Here is a 19541-nt window from a genome sequence, read left to right on the forward strand (position 1 = left end):
TGCCAACCGCCATAAAAAGAAGAAGTGCTCAGTGTTTGCGAAAGCAAACATGGAGGCTAACGGTGGAGCTTAGCTTACATATTTGAAGTTGTTGTCCGGGCGGAGCAGCATATTAACAACTTAATCCTCATATAATCCGTCATGGTTGTTGTTTGTCGTCCCACTTGCGCGTATCAGGATGCAGAATAGTGAGATTTGTTGAGAATCAGTGACGTTCAGTTCGGATGAAGGCGGCCTGGACATTAGGTCGCATTTGAATCTGATACGTATCGGATATGGGTCAGATTCGAAAAAGAATCCGACCTGTGCTGTTCACACTGCCATGAAAAGATCAGATACAGGTCGCATTACGTCAAAAAAATCGGAATTGAGTCACTTCAGGCTGCAGTGTGAACGCACCCTATGTCAGCTCTGACTTTCTGCTCGCTTCCGAAACTTTTCTGTTTGCTTCTGGAGCAAAAAAAATTGCACCATCACCTAGCAACCTCTCAGCCAATAGAATGAAAGTATTGCACTGGGTGTGTTTGTTTCCTTCTAGCGGGTGTGCCTGTGTGGCTACTATCGATTGTAGCAACCTCATAAATGATGCTGATAAAAAGTAGAAGTACATACTTCGCTTGTTAAATGTAGCACTAGATTTATTAAAATTATGAATTTCCACAAACAGCAAATTTTGTCTTAACAGTGACTTTAAACTGCATGAACTTTGCTGAAGAGAAATATGTTCAGAAATGTTTTTTATCTTTGTTTTTTGTAATAAAAGTCTAAACTTTTAGCTGTGTAAAAACATTACACGTTGAGTTTTGTCAGGGAACAAACTAACAGGAACAGAAGTCATTTATAAATGCTGAACTTGATGAGTGTTGAACTTTTGAGTGCAGATTCTTTAGAAAATGATTACAGTGTTTTGGAACAAAGGCCTTTTTTTTAATGAAGCAGTATTATTAACTTTTCCATTCCACAGCTTCCACATTTAGTCACACAGTGCAGCAACAAAAACATCCGCGCTGTAAAACATTTATTTTGTCATCTGCGAAACACAGAGGGCCAAGTTGACATCAGGCAGTCATTTATAAAAAGAAAGAAGAAAAATCAGAAAGGGAACAAAAGATTTTGATGTTATTCATGTGGGTTTAAGTTTATTATATTATAATCACTTTCCTGTAACTTCTGGAAATGTCACGATGATGCTGATGAAATATCTCTTATATTAAAATAAGAAAATATCCAGAATTAACCTTTACACATAGTGTGAATACTGTAGGAACAAAGCTACTTTTCTTAACTCACAGTGTTTAAGTTGCACAAATTCTGCATATAAGCTTTTTCTTAATTAGTTTTATTCAGCGACCTCTGCAGAACAAATGCGTTTTATTCCCTTTCGAACAAATGCATCGGTGATATGCCCCTGATTTAATTGAGGAAAAAAGGGCTGGAGCTAAATTGATTTGCAAAATGTAATTTTATACCAGTCTGGAGCAGCACCTCAGTAATGTGAGCCACATCACAATGATTACCACCACTTCAGAATAAATAGCCCTCTTCAAACAGATGTTTGGCTACCTACAGCAAATCTGCTCGGCAGCAAATCTGCTTTCGATAATACTGTAAGTAAATTTAGGCTTTGGATATAATCTCTCCGCCAAACACACGTGCTTTAAGTCTTCATTTAGCCTCCTGCATTAAACTAATTAGGCAGAAACACAAAAAAGCAAGCTGTGGAGCGCGTCGGGGAAACAATGCGGTCCACCTGCAGAGTGCGTTTCTGGGAACCTGCCACAGATAGTGTGTTAGACCTTGAGAATAACAGGATTAGATGGGTATACGGTTACTGTACGGATCATTGTACAGTAATAAAATGTCACAGGGCAAATCATCCTGGCCTATGAATACCAGGGTATCATTTAACAAATGTAAAGTCAGAGGCTAGCAGGAAGAAGATTTTCACTTCAAGCTGGAGAATTGATGTATTTTCCAAATGTGTTTACACCCATTGAACCTTCACTCGTTATAATGCACAAGATCAGATGAATTTCATTTCATTTTATTTATTTATTTATTTTTTTTATGATAGATAAATCCAAAATAAGGCTTAATTATGAAGGTGAAGGATACAGAAAGTCATGCAAAGGACCTGCAGGGGGCGCACCAATTGAAAGGTGGTGAAAATGCAACTTATTTTGAAATGCAACTTGAATGCAGCTTAATATACGGTAATACTGGGAGAAAACCAGTTAAGGGCCATATTCACTCATTGCCTTCTCTCCCATGACTGTAAAAAAAACAACTAAATACACGATTCTGTTCCTGTATGGTTTAAGTTTGGTTCTTGGCACATCATCTGAGCACAAAACCTCAGTTTTTGTGTGTGTGGTTTTCTTTCAAAGTGAACATGTTTAGTATACCGACTACAGTTCTGCATTCACATTTTGGCAGAGTATGAAATGCCCTGGATGAAAATAACTTTGTTCTTGTAGCTTCAAAGTGAAAGAACATAATGAGCGAGTTAAACTCTGAGAGCAACCAGGTTCACCCTGCAGCAGGAGAAGGAGCGTAAACATGCAGCAGGAGTTACATTACATGACATTACATTACGGTCATGATGTGTCAGACTCAAATCCAAAATGAAAATATCGACTTTAAAACTCCTCCGTTTAATCTGACTGAGCTTGAGCTGTTTTTCAAAAGCAAAGAAGCACATGAAAGAAAATCCACCACCATGTATGTATTTGTGTATGTATGTATGTATTTCTATGTATGTAAAATGGTTTGATCTGTAAAAGGAGTCTTAGGTTCGACACAACATGTTGAAGCATTCAAGGGATTTGAGTACTTATTCAATGTAATTTACTGATAAAAAGGCAGTTTTATGGAAAATCTCACATCTCAGCTGAAGTTGAAACAGATTCAATGCTACATGCTGTGATATCCAACACTGAGCTCCACTGCATTCCTCTGTCCCACCAGCTCAGCTGCATCCCACAGGGATTACAGCCTGACTCCCAATCTGCAGCTGTCTTTGTTGATACCAAGGCTGCTGCTGCCTGGTCCGTGTTTGTAACGAAGTGGCAGTCGAGGAGTATAATTCATTTCCAATTAAAGAAAGCGTGACATTCAGATTCGGTCATTTTCTTTTCATCTCTTGTGTTTTTACCTCCACTGCGGCGCAGAGGGAATTTTCCAGCTTCGTTTGGTTTCTCTTCCTGTACTGAACTGTTATCTTCAGGTTCTTTGAAGACTTTCGAGGACAGCGCATCAACAAGACGAAGACAGGTTGTTCGTGATCTTTATACTGGACTCTGTTCTTTTTTTTTTTTTTTTTACTGAGTTCTCATCGTTGCCGGTCACTTTCCAGAAAGTCATAGATGGAGTGTGTCTCTGCGCCGGCTGAAACTGGGATTTCGGTGCAGCCGAAGGAGTTCTTACTCCAAATCCCAAAGGCTCAGATCAAGCATTACTTCCAAAATCCATTCAGTGTGGAAAGACTCCCAACCAAGATGATCCGACTGCCGGCTTATTCACTGTTAACTTTTGAAAAAAAGAAGAGAAAAAAAAACACATAAACCCCCCAGAGAGCTAGGAAACCCATCTGCTTTTTCTATTCTTCAAAGACTCATCAAGTCTGTGTGTCCATGCAGAAACTCTTATACATGTCCCCGGTTTGTCCTCTGTCCTATTTGGTCTTTTGGCTCATTCAGTGCTGTATAGTCTGTAATTGTGGCAGCACAATGAGATTTGCAGGAGAAATTGTTCAGTAATGAGACGAGAAATGACTGCCTCACATCCAATTTGTCTCATCTTCCAGCTTATCTTTCATCTGCGTGAGCACAAAAGGTGTTCGAGGAGAAGCGGAAAGCCCAAGATCAGCAGGAGAAACGCACATATATGTAATCGTTGTTTTTTTGTTATTCTCTTGTGCCAATAAAAGCTTTTACAATAAACAATGAGGTTTTTAAAGACAAGGCTACAACAGGCGGTGTATAATCAGTTTGTGTTTTCAAAATAAGCACATTTTCACCTGATGATTTATTAGTTATCTCCAAGTTCCCATTTTTTCCCCTGAGTTTTGGAAACAGTTCACAGCAGAATTCCTCTGAGTTACCGTCATCAGATATTTCACTTTCACAGGAACTTAGTCGAATGTCTGACTTTTTCTTTTCCCTCTTGCAGGGTGAAGTGAGGAAACAAGTGAATGTAGGTTTTCTGTAATCCACATTTGGTCTGAACTAAACTTAAATATACTCCCCTTGTAATATTTAAATTAATGTCATTCAGAGGTGCTCAAGAGTAAAATGTACTTAATTTCTTAGACAAAGAACAATAAAGTTTTCTTCTTCTTTTTTTGTAGTGAGTGCTGTTTTGCACACATTGCACTCTTGTCTAAAGCTCATCATGAAACCAGATGAGCTGTATAGGTAGTTTGGGATTTTTTTGATTACAAACAATATTCCACTACGAGAAAACAACATGGAGCTTTTGGCCAGGGGATGTCTTAAATCTACCTCACATCAATTCATACTCACTGACATACAGCACTACTGGTTACTGCACTGGGATTTTCATTAGCAATTTTTTTTTTTTTTTTTTTTTGATATGGCACCAAAACTGGCTCCAGCCCGGGGGCCTATATTCTGGCAAATATGGCCCTGCTGATGCATCAGGTTTTGACGTTTTACCTTATGATTTAATTCAAAGAAACTAAAGGTAGTAACGTTTCTTCATTACTTCACTCAGTATGTGCAAAGCACCACCACCACCGGCAGAAAAACACACCTTTAGCATGATGCCAACTTGGACAGCGTTTTAAACTTGAACGCCTCACCTTGAGCGCTCCAGACATTTTCACCTGTGATGGGGGTGTAACTCGCTCAGTCTTCTCCAGAAAGCGTCTGTCTCGTCCGTTGTGGGGATGTCAGTCGAGCACCGATGTTACATTTTCCAGTTTTATCTCAGGTTTGAGTCTTTACAGCGCTGCAGTTCCTGAAGATTATACAAGAGGTCTGAGGGTAACGACTTGGGTCAGGCTGAAACTATTGAAACCTTCTTTTCATACAATAAATAATTTGTTGTTCTTTATCTTAAAAACTAATACCAGATGCTGTTGTTCCTGCTAATGTAGCGCCATCCTATTAGATTCAGTCTGCTGCGTTCACTTCTCTCTCTAACCCCCGCTATTGGTAATCTTCTAACATTTGCTGCTCTGTGCAGAACTTTATTGTCTTAACAATTTCTATTGGCAGCCCAAGGGCTGGAGCTGCCAGTAGAAATTGCAATTTAACAGCGGACTACACTAGCGTGGTTATAAATAAATGAAATAGCGGCACACTGCATTTCTGAGGCAATCAGCTGTGTGACAGGCAAAACCTGAAGTTGCATAAAAGAGGAAAAAAAGAACCAGGCATTCATCTTCCATCCATTGTTTATCCTTGCAGGGTCATTTGGAATGAAACTATAGGATGCATTAACATTAATTTGCTTTTTATTGGAGTAGCAATAGTGTCAATTTTTGAAAAAAGAAAAAAAAACAAAAACCAAATGATCCAATCACACGACAGCCAATCAATAAATTTAGGCAATGAGACAATGACAGTGAGTTCACTGTACTCCAGCGGCCTCCAGTCACCATGTCAATCCAATTGAGCAGCTTCAGGGCGAACATCATGCTAGAGCAACGGACGAAGCTGCAGCCACTGTGTGACCTGGATGAAATCTACACTGAATAATAAAGAATCTCTGAATGCAAAACGGATCCCTACCAAGACGTACCTTGATAAAGTGGCCGATTGGTCCATGTGAAATAACTAAAACATGTGGTTAGAAAGAATTTTATTTTATTTTATTTTTTACAAAATAAGACTTTAATCATGTGTGAAATAGGAATCTATTTTGGTGTTCCTTTGTCATCGCCATGGAGACGCGCTGAAAGAGTCCAGCTGCATGCGACGCGGTTCTCAGTGCTTCCTTACTGCCTCTCGGGTACATTCACACATCTGCACTGAGCGCTGTCTACACATGTTAACGTCAGGTTTGAGCGAGGCCGTAAGGTCACGTCCAGGCAGCGGCCTGCTAAGAGGCTGGCATGCTCCGGCTCATATTCCCGGCCAGTTTCGTCTGGCTGCGGGCTGTGGTGCGTCTTACATGAGGCCTCCTCCAAACCGAAACAATATGTGGGTCAAGTTTATGCGTGAAGACAGCTCACTCGAATAGAAATCTTTTGCTGCTCTGATGCCTCCTGAGCTGCTAAAAGATTATCTCCACAGGGGTGAGGTGAAATGACTGGTTGCAGTGATAACAAGATTATAAAACTTTTATTAATCCCCTCTGAAGATGAATTCATAAAGCAAATTCCACACATATCTCAGGTTTACATCTTCTTTTCCCCTTCTTCTGTGTTTTTTTAAAAGCAAAATTATGGCACTATTATTTTCTATAATTTTCACCAGAAAAAAATATATATTCATGTGGCTGTGGCCAAGATTTTATTTATACAAATGAAGAGGAAGTATGCATCTTTAACAGACCCACTTAAAAAAAAAGGAAAAAAAAGAAAGAAAGAAAAAGTCACAATTACACTATATCAACATTCCCCGAAACAAAATTAGCCAAGCCAGTAATTTTGGGTGCAAGGTAAATTTTACATTCCACTGACGTATTGTCTGACACCAGTACGAAACTCTGCCGGACGGAATAGTCAAAGGAAGCACAAACGGTTTCCCCTTTGGAAGCAACACAGTGATAAACAACTGATAGACGACAATAAACCTGGGAAGGGGGGGCGGGGGGGCATCCAGGTATGACAAACAGACTTATGCAGCGCTGAACCCCGCTGTGCAGCAGCCATCAATCATCTATCCTTCTCAATACACACAGGTTTGCGTCTTTACCCCCGTTACTGTTATTCCTCCTCCCTGCTAAGTGCTAACACATTTACATTTTTAGTGCTGCTCAGTAATAAAAGAGGTGGAATGAGCGGAGAGGCCTTTCTCCGGTCGCGAAAACAAACATCAGTGAACCGCTATCACTGATGAGCCTCCCCCCCATCAACCCCCCACCTGTCCACCCGCCCACACAACTTGGCCGCCGCCCCACAGTGTAGGTCAACAGTGTTGCGGTTGGAGTCTCCTCAAATGCACTCACAGTTCTTGGCCTCATCTTCTAGGTCACTCACAAGAGTCCTTCCTCCAGCAGGAGGCTCTGCTTTATTAGCTTGTCCGCTCAGTCAGAACGGCAGCGGGGAGGAAACCGTTTACAAACCCAAAAAGTCAGCAACTGAGGTCACGGGGTGAAGCACACGTCGGAAAAGAGCAGCTGAGGTCGTTGCCTAAGGGGATCTGAGGGTTCACATGCCAAACCTTTGGGTGGTTTGATTAAAAAAAATATAATAAAATGACATAACAGTACAAACAACTCACGTCGATGTTTAAAGTGAAAAACAGAAATCTGAAAACGGTTGAAATTCATAAACTGTGACAAACATGAGGTACAAATTAGAAAAAAAAAACAATTTTAGCAAATCATATCATAAAGGACAATATAAATAAAGATATCTGTGCAGAGTTTCATCATGGAACAAACCACTGAAAAAGAAACGGCAAAGCATTATCCGAACACAGCCCAGCCGGTAATGATAATGGTAAATAATCTACACACAACGTGCTGCAGCACTACCTTACTGATCTCAGGTGAATGATCTGAAGAGGTAAAACCAAAGCTGATCAGCCCTCGTACCGTCGTAACCCTGCCATCTACTGAATAAGGAAATAGCAAGCCTACTTTAAGACAAGTGGTTATTGGGTTGTTTAAAACAGAACAATTCACAGCTTTACAAAGCCCTTTGCTCAGGTAGCTGATAGGGCACATCAATATAGTTGAGGCATTTGGAACAATGAGTCAATAAGACTACATACTGTGTGTGACTGGTGAGAAGGAAAAGAAAGAAAAAAGTACCAAAAATGTCTGTTTTTCATCATTAATGAATCCATTTTGAGCTGACCGCTGCGGCTCCCATGTGTGAAAAAAACTCTACCTTCACCCACGCCAGGTTTGACCTAAAGATACATTCTTACATGTCACAGGGAAAGAGCAAAAAAAAAAAAAAAAGAGAGAGAGAATCATACACAGGCCATTACTAAGACGGTGAAGAAACACTCAGCTGTGCATTTACACCTGGGGCACTGGCTGCTGCTTCCTGCAGTGAATTGTTCCCACACAGTTCAGTTAATTGTATTCAGTCCTCTCAGTAATGAACAGTAGGTCATTTGGAATGGGAGACCAGAAGAAGAAGAAGGCACAGAGGGGTGCTTCAGAAGTGTCCATGCCAAGGGAAATTGTGCATCTATACAGTTTTACCAATTACACTATGAACAGCATCTGGAACAATACATCATGTGTAGCAGTAGTCTATATCTGGGATTCCTCCTTCTCTATAGCCACGGTTGGTGCCATGCCCGGCGTTAGAAACGTGGTTGGACCCTTTGTATAAGCCGGTGCCGTTGGAGGGGAATATGGTGTGAATGATGTAATCCTCTCGAAGCGGTTTCGGCTGCATCGGCGGACAAGCTGGCATTGGTGTCATCTGGAAACCTGGGCCGCGAATCTCCAGGATCGTGTTATCCTTCTTCGTGCCAGATTCAATGTAGTCGTCATAGGTTTTGCTTTTCCTCGAGCTACTGCGAGTGTAGTGGTCACGGGAACATAAATGCCCAGTTCTATGCCCGTACCAGCAGAAGACACCAAAAATTAGAGCCAAAGATACAGTGGCGGTAGCTCCGCCAATAATCCCTGCTAGGGGCAGTGATGTAATCTGACGTGAATCCTCGTCCACTTCCTCTTCCGATGAGCTAAGGTCTGACGTTTCTGCTTTTGCACAAACTAAGGCTTCATCAGAGTCAGCATCTCCAGAAACGGTGGATTTGCTTTCTGAACTGACAGCCAGTGGCACCATGCAAATGATATAGCTAGAGCGTGGCTGCAGGGAAGTTAACAGATACTCTTGGCGATCACCGCGCACAAGTGTCTCTGTGATCGATTCCATGGCATTCCCAGTACCTTGTCGGAGCCAGCTTAGCCTAAAAGAGGAGCTTGGTTGAGCTGCACTCCAGGTAACACGAATACTGTTGTGAGATAGAGGTTTTACATTTAGCGCCAAGCTCTTCCCCACACCACTGCTGCTAAGAGTGTAGTCTAAGCCAGAGTCGGGAAACCCGAAGCCAGGCCTCTTTGAGCGCAGAGTAAAGAGGGAACCCTGTGGAGGTGCATTGGTAGTGGAGCTCTCAACCCCACCAACAGCCCCTTTGTCTTTAGTCCCTGTCAGTCTCACGACTTCACATTCCTCCATTTCACTGCCCAGGTCAATCAAAGCCAGGTCTCGCACCCTGTCTGGACCATGGCAAGTGAGACCCCTGACGGTGATGGTGTTGCCGCGGGCACGCAACCAGTCATAAAGCCATCGGAGGTTGCAGCCACAGTGCCACGGATTCCCACGCACCAGCAGCTGGCCAAGACTGTCAAGGTCTTTGAACAGCCCCCTTGGTAACGTAGTTAGGTTATTTCCTGACAAGTCCAATCTCTGCAACCTGTGCATGCCATCCAAGGAACCACGTGGCATGTGAGTCAGGGCATTGTCTTGTAGAGACAGTCGCTGCAGATGAGCACTGGGCAGGTTGACAGGTGGGGTTTGAAGGGAATTGCGCACGAGGGACAGTTCTGTCAAGTTAGAGAGACGGGAGAATGTGTCATCTGCAATGCGTTGGTTTGCCAAAAGGTTCCCATCCAAAACAAGACACCTTAATGAGTTGAGGCCTCTGAAAGCATGGGTAGGGATAGTAGAGATCCGGTTGTCATCCAGACGCAGTTCCTCCAAAGAAGCTGGCAGTCCCGAGGGAATACTCGACAGGTGGTTGCGTGAAAGAAAAAGCAAGCGTAACCGCGGGTTGTCGGCAAAGGCCTGATCTTCAATGGACACGGTGGAGATGGAGTTGTCGTCCAAGTGGAGTTTTTCTAACAAGGGCATTCGAGCCAGCGTGGTGCGAGGGATGGTGCGTATGTTGTTGTCCTGCAAATGCAGCTCTCGCACAGACGGAGGAAGGTGCATGGGGAACTCATCCAGCTCATTATCATAGAGGTAGACAACGCGTACAGACAGATGACGCTCCAAGGAGGTGGGGAGGCCTGGGTTGTTTATGTGGTTGTTCTGAAGGTAGAGGACAGATGCAGAAGGAGGCAGTGATGGGATGGAGCTCAGCCCACGATCATTACAGTAGATAAAGTCCTCGTCGCACCTGCATACAGATGGGCACGTCATGTCTATGTCCCCAAAGTATCCTTGTATAGAAGCAGCAGCAAACTGAAGCATGCCAGCATGTATAGTCAGGCAAAGGAACAGCACAAAGAGCCGGGCACCCAGTTTGGCCATGCAAACAGGTGCCATTATTAGGAACATGAAGACTGTCTTTTTTTTTTTTTTTTTTTGTCCCTCCCCAAGTATGGTGTTGCTTCCTAATAAGCTGCACCGAGCAGGAATCCTGCGACCTCCACCCTGAGAAAGAAAGAGAGAAAAGAGAGAAAGCAGTTAACATTGATCCAGGCGCAAATTAGATGATTGTTGTACATGAAAACGGAGATGATTTCAATCAAGCTTAATGAGCTCATTTATACTTAACAGCATATTTTACTATGGTTTTGTCACCCCCTTTAATAGAAAGAAATACTAAGATTACAACATAGGAACATATTCCTGTTGTTGTTTCTGAGCAGAAGCATGTCACGCCAAGAAACAAGACTGAGTTTTTCTTTTCACCAGTCAATAATCGTACCATCAGGGGGTTGTGCACACATGGGTGGACCTGCATGGATTCTCAGCCTCTCAACACATTCTGCCTTCAATTCAAAGCTAAAAAACAAAACAAAACATACACACAGGCAAATATTGTGTCAAACGTACAGATAGAGGAGCTATGAAAGATAAATTCTCAACCTTATAATCAAACCTCGTCTTCAGAAAATGCACAAATAAGTTTTGAAAAAAGCATAAATGATTAACAAGAGCTTAGGAAGCTCTATAGTTATTATGTATGACTGTAAGCTGCACAGAGATGGTCATGAGGCAAATTTAATAAGAGTTATACAAAGATATTATCTGCAGCCAAATCAGGAGGTATTGGTACCTCATTAACAGGTTGTGCAGGGGGAATTTACATAAGCTGCACTGAGGCCGTGATTGGTGTCCTGATTTGCTGTTGTTGCTGATTAAATGAGCGATATCACAACAGCGAAGCGCGGAATTGATTGCTGGGATTCGGAAACTGGCAAATTGCAACACTATCGGTGACAACTTGAGCCCATCACGGAGTTCAACAGCCAGCATCTTCGGTTTGCATCGTTCAGCCCCACGCGGCAGCCAAGCGCAGCCCAGCACGAATATTGATTCTCCCACAAATCCGAGGTGATCTGCCAGAGCGAGTCGCCTCTTATAGAGATTACAGGATTCCCAGGAGTGCGAGTCAAACAGCGCGATAATTAACCAAATGAATGACAAACTCTGCTGGGAGTCAAATTTAGTAAATGCACATCTGCAAACATGGCGCTGAACGTGCCTCCGCAAAGGCCGCCGGAGTCACCTCGAAATTTTACGAGTGTCGTGAATCAGCGTTTCGATACATAAACATAAGCAAACACTCCGAGAGCAGTGGCACCGAAGCAGATCAGGGATCATTTAAGGGAGAAATAAGCACTGCATGTCATTTGTCAGTCTGAATGTTTGTGCAGGATTACGTTTAATCTTGGTGGAGATTGGGGCTGTTACTGTGGGGGCATGTTAATGTATAAAGAGGGTCTCAGGGTGTCATGTTTTCTTTTTTACACTTAAAACTGAAGAAATTGCAAAGGTAATTTGTCTTATTTCTTTCTAATTAAAATAATTGAGAATTAATCACAGAAGGCTTTAATGCTGGTTTTCTACCATGTTAAAAACTTTGAATGTGAAACTGCTTTTAGTCACTAGAATTATTGCATTCATAAAACTACATTTCATGTGCAAAACTTTGAATTAAAGTAGAAAAATTGGTAAAGGTCACACATCTGTGAAGCTCTTAACATCAAGTTGTCTCAAATCAAAATGCATCATAAACTTTTATTTAACCAGGATAAAAACTCCTTTAAGGAAACACTTGGTGCTACTACTGCTAAATGTAAATATGTATGAAAGTAACAACAGATCGCCATTAGAGGCAGCAGTATTATGACTGCAATAATATATTTTCAGAGGTAGGACTATTATATGTTGCTTTTTTGTTTCAAATAAAATCAGTTGTACTCTTTTTTTATACATCTACTTTGACTCAAAACATTTTACCATGAGCATCTCAGAGTCCCCTGCATTGTTAAAACTAATTTTATGCACCAAACATTTAAAAATAGCTATCATAGTATAGAAGCGAGCATTTTCAAAATCTCCCCTTTCAGTCACTTATCAACGATGCATTTGTTTTTCCTCTAAAATGAAATGCCACTACATTTTAGGATTTTATTTTTGGCGTCGGTTTTCTGTACTTGCTTCGGTTTTACACAGAAAGATACAGAAGTTGGTCACCAACATCTGCGCTGCATCGCCCTCCTTTTCCCCCCCGACTCCACAAAATATTCAAATTGACTTGCAACCCACTAATCCCTTTTCATGCCTACTTCCACTCCAGTCCCCTCGACGCAGCAGAGTGGAGTCAGTGCTCTTTAAAGTGGAACCTGAAGAGTGAAATAAAAAATTTAAAAAGCGGAGATTGTTACTTTGCGCAGTTTGATATTGACTCGGTTTACGAGCGGAAAGGCAGATGTACGCGGTTTTCTGCTGTAAATGTTCATAGGGGCATTTGTTTGCGCTTGTGTGTGTGCATGTGTGTGTGTGTGTGTGTGTGTGTGTGTGTGTGTTGTCAGCAGTCGGGGTAGTGCTAAAGAATGGATGACTTTTGAATCCCAAGAGCTTCGGCTGCGAGTCTCTTGAACACTAGAGTATTTGGGTCAGCCCTTTAAAAACAAGATAGATGTGGTGTGAGATTGAAGAGGCACAGAGAGCCAGAGGGATTAAAAGAGCATATTGAGCTGTGATTCTCTGGATTAAGCAGGTGCTACATGGAATAACAGCCACACATTTTGAGCTTTTCTTTCTTTCTTTCGGGGTCTTGTGTTTGCTCTTTTTCTTTTCTTCAAGCTCAAAAGAATGCCAAAAAAAAATTACAGCTCTTTGTATTTGTGAATACCTAAAGAGACCTTTTTGTTTGTCTGTTTGTCCACGGACGATCAAACTGAAAGCATTAACCCACATGTGGAGCGTGATCTGTGGCGGGGAGTGAAGTCGGGATGTGGGGTAATGTGTGAGCTAGACAGCCGGTCGCCTCAGGCCGAGTACTGGACACCCGACTACACCCGATCCAATACTGGAACTGGATCAATTTGCATAAAAAACAGACAAGGACGGAGAGAGAGAGAGACGGAAAGCAGCTTTTAGCTGGACTACTGAATCCCCTTCTCCTCACTAAGACTCTAATAGTGGCATAGAACAGGGGAAATCTGGAAAACTGGGTTTTAGATGGCTAGAGGAGAGCCTGGCATATCATAAAATCCACTTCACTTGTGGGAAAAGAAAAAAAAAACAGACAACTGTGGTCCACAGCTTATCTTCCACGACATGGCCGTGCACTAGATTTTAGATTTAGGCGCTCGACATGAGGAATGGATGATGCAAAACATGATGGGCAAAGTGATGACTGGGATGAAGGAAGAGATCACAAAGAAAGAAAATTAAAGAGGAAAATGGTACTTTAGCTTAATCACAGAAGTTGTAGGATTGTATTTGTGGTAGATGAAATCTGTTGTAATAATATAGGATTGTTTATCTTTGTCAAATGGGCCTGTTATCTTTTAGTGAGTATAATATGGAACAAGGATTACAAAAGGAAAATAAAAAAAAGACAAAAAGAGTATTTTTACTTAGTTCTGCAGATTCTAAGCTAAATCTTGAAAGTAAACAAAATGTAGGAACGTCATTGCTCCTTACAGTGGCTTCATTTTGTCTATTGTCCACTAATGTAAAAAAAATCTCTATTTCTATTAAATAAGAAACAGTTAAAATCGTGGAGAAGTTTATTGACGCAATAAGTCATTAAACAACATGGTGTGCCATCATCCTCCTCCCACTTCCTGTCGTCTTCTTCATCATTTCTGCCAGTAGTAATAACCTGTTGTTGATGACAGATCGTGTAAAATAAAATTTAAAAAAAAGTGTTTCCATTGCAGTTTTGCTAAATAAATTTCCACACAACCCTAAAACCTCCGCCTTTCTGTGAAGCAAATTTATTTTCCGACTTTCAATGCGGTGAATGGAAACTGCCAGCTAATGTCTTGCAAAAAGTATTCATTGCTTTTAAGCTTCAATTTTACACCACAACCCCACATGTAAATTATTGTATCTGGGTTTTATGAGATATAGCAGATGCCTGTAATGTGCCATTGCGTCCTGAAACTATTGGATGCATCTCTGCTCCAACACACCTGAATCAAATGAATGGTCACTGACCAAACTGGGCGACATGCAAACGAGGCAATTGCAGAGCAGCAGTACTGGAGGTCTGCAGTTGCAGTGACGGATCAAACACAAAGCAGCACAACACATAGTTTTAAAAATGATTTTACAAGTTAAAAATGCAAAAGAAGTGTTTGTGTCGAGCCCCTTTTAAGCTCTGATTCAGCTACATGTAATCAAGAGCCTGAAGTAGTTCTCCAACTAGTAAAAAGCCGTTCAGTGAAGAGGTTTGATAAAGAACGGTATCGCACAATCAGCAAGTCAGAGGTAAACACTTAACATGACAGGCTAGACAAGGAGAACATTTATTAGAGAGGCAGAAAAGAGACCCGGGGGTAACTCTGAGGGAGCTGAAGAGAGAGAATCTGATCAGATCACACCAAAATGGAAGTTTCTGTGTGACAGAAAACTGACACTGAAAATCACCCTGAACGCACCGGCATCTACACAGGGAAACAAACTGTGAAGTAGCTTTCATTCAAATAAATAAATAAGATAAAGACAGGGAAGCTGGTCAGTTAAGATAGATAGAGCTAAATAAAGCTTAAAGCTTTGGTTGCCGTCCGGCAGGACGACCCCAAACACACAGTCACATCTACTATGGATTGGTTTAGAAAACGGATGCTTGTGTTTGAATGATCCAGTAAAACGTTCTGACCTAAATATAATGGAAAATCTGTCACAAAACCTGAAAATTACTCTTCACAGACGCTCTCCCTCCACACCGACTGAGCTGCAGATATTTTGCAAACAAAAACTCAAATGTTAGTCTCTGCATAAAGCCGGTAGATGAATACCCCTAAAGCAGATGTGGGACGTTAAATGAAGCATTTTCTCAAATGGGACCGATTACCAAATCAGGCCGCACTTCTCAGACTTTTATATTTTCATATAATTTCAAAGAAAATTGTGAAAAACGTTATTCTCCTTGCGTGTCACAATTATGCACTGCTTTGTGCTGATGTGTGCACAGGATTTTATTTAGGGGTGTCAGGATTCAAATTCACACTTTTAGGGTGTTTATTTGTAAAAAAAGTCTTTGAAAACTTTGATTTCCTTCCTTTTCACAATGATGCGCTACTTTGAGATGGTCTGTCACATACAAACAAATACAAAACAATGAAGTATGTGGATATAATGTGGCAAAATTTGGAAGCATACAGCTACTTCTGCAAGAAATTGAAAGTTTTGAATAATGCAATATGATAACAGGTCTAGCATGCTTGTCAACAGTTACTTTGCATTTAAATGAAGCAGCACATTTAAAACGTCTTGTCCTCACTGTCTTATTTAAATGTATACTAAATAACAGGAAGTGACAGATTTTCTTCTTTTCTTTATTCTATTCATGTACGTCAGCGAACAGACTTGTGACTTCACATTGCTAAATCACTGCACTTGCTTCAAACACAAAGACAAAATCAACTTATTAGTAAAAAAAAAACAAAAAAAAAACATGTATATCAGCATCAATTCCATACAAATGAACTCGATCATCAGCACAGAAACTGTTCATGAAAGGTTGGATCCGGAGCCAAGAAATGAGGCTAAAAATAGACCCGCGCTTTCATTACGCAGCTGCCTGTTCGCCACATCGGCAGCACTTTGACACACTCTGGATGTTTACGTCTAATTGCCTAAAAATGCGAAGGCCGTAATTACTCATTTGACTTTCCATATTTACTATAGGAAGGATTTGCCGCTGGTCTCCGCGAGGCGAGAGAAACCCCGCAGCCGTCTGCCGAGAACCCAACAACATTCACACTCGGGGGGGGATTCACCTTTTAGAGGGCTGTGTGTTTGTTGGTGGCTACGCAGCTCACAGGACCCTAAAGCTACTTGATGTATAGCTTTTCGGCGCCGTGTCGTGTTTCATTCCTACAGCACCATAATAAGTTCTGCTGTGCCACCAGTCCAACTCCTCGCTCTCTCTGCTTCCCTCTAAACTCCTTCAGCTCACCGTTCCCGCTTCAGGATAGATGGATTGCAGCTAAATCCTTTCGGCATTAACATGAGGGTGGCATCCTGCTTGCGGCAATATGCTCCGGCGCTGTGACCAAAGCTGGGACTGGATCGTGAGTCGGCGGGATTTTTTTTGGCGGGGGGGAGATTGAGTGTTTGCGACGCGCTGAATGCTGGCCTTGATCGATGGTGTAATCCAGTGGGTTTCTTCAGGGTGTTACAAGGGAGTTAGTTATCTTAGCTGAACTGGATCTGACCTCGGTTCATCAATAAAAGTCCCATTTGGAAAGTTTTTTTTCTGCAATGCAACAAACACTTTGGGGTCACGGTGACAGAAATAAGCAATTTTATTTCTTCCTCTCAGTATCATGCGTCATAATTTGAATTTATGGTGCTTTGCACTTCACCCAAATACATTGAATTCCCCAGCAAAACCTTAATTGAAATGTGAACATTTTCCCCCATATGTAGCAAGACACAGATAAAAAAAAGTCACAAATTTTTCTTTGTCATTTAATGAATAGCGGGGTTGGTGTGAGAATAAACTGTTGGCAAATTACTGTGAGAAAATTTGTCTCCAACAATTTGGCACACAGTAGAATACAATAAATATAAATTTAGACATTAATAACGTAAATTAGATTAATTAGCCAGTATTCAAAATAATTCTGACCAATAGGTGGAGCCAAAGTGCTTCTGATAAGATCCTTTAGTGGGATGAAAAACGCATCAACAAGCAACAAAGTGGACCTCGCCTATTTGCAGTTCAGATCCGCAGATTCACCTTTTCACTGATTTTTCTATGGAACCTGACTCTAAATGACCAAGTGGTAATTTGAGTTTTCAAAGACTTAAATCAACTGAAACTGATCCATGCAGCTCAAAACTATATAAATATCAGAAATTCAAAACTGTCGGATGACCTCTGATAACAAAAGTTGTATTTTTAGAAAAATGCCTCACTTTCTTACTTTACTGTGTTCATAAGTTATTGAGTTGTCTGTCTTTATATGGAAGAGAATAGCTGACAAATGAAAGCTTTTCAAATGCTCCATCTTGTTGCTCTTTTGAAATGTTTTCATAATAAGCGTATTTGAGCTCTGCAAATTCTTCCTGACCTTTTCTCACAATATTCCTACAGGACGGGTCGTCTAAAGCAGCCAAACAACCTTTTCAAACGTCCGTATCATTAGCTGCTCCACAGCTGAGCAGAAGAAATACATAAGTTTAATATTCAGGCAGAAGTGTGGTATTTTTTACACTTTGAGGCACAAAGTGCAAAGAGATGCTTTTACTTTCTAGGAGGCAGATGTCACGGTGTTTGCCCCACAATCAAAATGAGCAGACATGGCGTGGGGCAGAATTATTGTTCCTATTATTACTGCTGCCGCCTTTCCAAAAACAACATTTAATAATTGTAAGACTAAAAAATGGGGTAATCTTCAAAAATCAAAACAAAATAAATAAAAATACATCCCATTGTTAGATTTTTATTGAAGATATTGTGCAACTTGAATTAAAAAAAACTCAAAAATGTGGAAAAAAAACTTCAAATAAATAAATTTTTATTATCGCTCAGTGTCCCTCTTCCTCTCTGTCAAACACACAAAATAAATAAATAAATTTATTAAAATTCCAATTAGTAAATACACAGCATGAGAAAATAATCCCCAAAGATAATATAGATTTTTTTTGTTATCTAAACCACCAGTGTTCACCACAACTATAGAAGCTTCTAATTCTGATCAAATACATTTTTCTGACGTATTTCTGAATGTAAAAAATTGAGGTTTCTTCAAGAGTTTTTATGTAAGGAACCATGATGTCCTACTTCCCTGTGTTCCTCTTCAAAATGGGAAAGACAAGGATAAACCCAAGAAGTGCAGGTGTTCTCCTTTATCATAAAAAAACAGCTTTAGAGAAAACAGCTACTTGCTTGAATCTAAATATTTAACTTCAGAGAAAAAGATTTGAAACAGAACTAATGACAGAACAACAGTAAGTCGTTTTAGTACATTTTCTCTGAAACGGCGTTGGGTTTCTCTGCTTCCCAGCTAAATGAAACAAAAAAAAAAACAGACAAAATCTCACACAAATACAGAAAAAGTTTCAGCATGAAATCATGCTGCTGCAATAAAAAGAAAAGCATTTTAAGGCTTTTTACACATCATTACCAGGAGGAGTAATAAGTGTGGACGGCTCTCTCTGCATGTATTTCCCTGCTTTTGGCTGCAGTTGAGATCCAGTTTCTTGCCACCGCAAGCGAAATTTGGTCCGACCACAGGTAGAAATAAGTCAGACATCTGCCACTTTGGAGCCTGATACAGTGGGACACCAGAACGAGGCTGGCAGAGCAGACGGTAAATAAAGCTCAGAGGATGTCGAGCTGCGACTGTGGTCACACTCAAGGCTTCACGGGCCTCTAGATTAACCGGCTCTGGTTTTAATGTTGTCCCGACGCTACATAGAGAACATGATTTAATCTCAGGAAGAGCTAGCTTCTGGATTTTATGAAAATGTACTTCATGGTTTTAAATGGCGCCTATAAAAGGCAAATTTATCTCCCCCCTCCTTTAAGCCAAAGAGTCGGCCTGTGGTTGTCACGCTTCAGCAACAACTTTGATTGGATTTTTTTTCTTCTTCTTTTATTTGGGAGAGACACTGACACTGAGAGGGAGGTTGGTTAGCTTAATTGGTTAGATTTGAATTCAACCCTGACGAGTCGCGATATAAATGCGAGGCTGTGGGAGGGCCGGTCACACAACAAGGCCCTTCCTTCAGGGCGAAAATGGATCTGAGAAAAACAAATGAAAGGCATCTTCCTAAACCTTTAGTGTTAAATTTTGGACGTCTGTCATGTGTAAAGAAGTGAGCTTGTAACCAAAAAATAACACCCTCAGGTATTACAGCAACATATAAATATCATATGAGACAAACAATAGAAATTCTGACAGCGTTCAGGTTTTGTCCTGGTTCTGGCCAGTGTTGTTACTCCGATGCACACAGG

General features: G+C 41.1%; 1 protein-coding gene across 3 annotated transcripts in view; it reads right to left on the bottom strand.

Annotated features, from left to right (window-relative positions):
- Window positions 1-3302: 3302 nt before the first annotated feature.
- The window catches only part of flrt1a (fibronectin leucine rich transmembrane protein 1a), a 63705-nt gene continuing 47466 nt past the window's right edge, over window positions 3303-19541 (bottom strand). For 2 of the 3 annotated variants that reach the window (XM_088012252.1, XM_088012251.1), the window contains exons 3-4: window positions 10815-10891; window positions 3303-10537 (exon numbers count right to left, since the gene is read on the bottom strand). In XM_088012252.1, coding sequence (XP_087868378.1) covers window positions 8384-10537; window positions 10815-10850 — 2190 coding nt within the window. In that variant the 5' untranslated portion in view covers window positions 10851-10891 and the 3' untranslated portion in view covers window positions 3303-8383. The remainder of the gene's footprint in view (window positions 10538-10814; window positions 10892-19541) is intronic. The other variant, XM_088012253.1, reaches the window with a different exon arrangement.

Source organism: Poecilia mexicana, unplaced genomic scaffold, assembly GCF_051168715.1.
Source record: "Poecilia mexicana isolate PSO_F unplaced genomic scaffold, ASM5116871v1 scaffold_14, whole genome shotgun sequence".
Classification (NCBI taxonomy): Eukaryota; Metazoa; Chordata; class Actinopteri; order Cyprinodontiformes; family Poeciliidae; genus Poecilia; species Poecilia mexicana.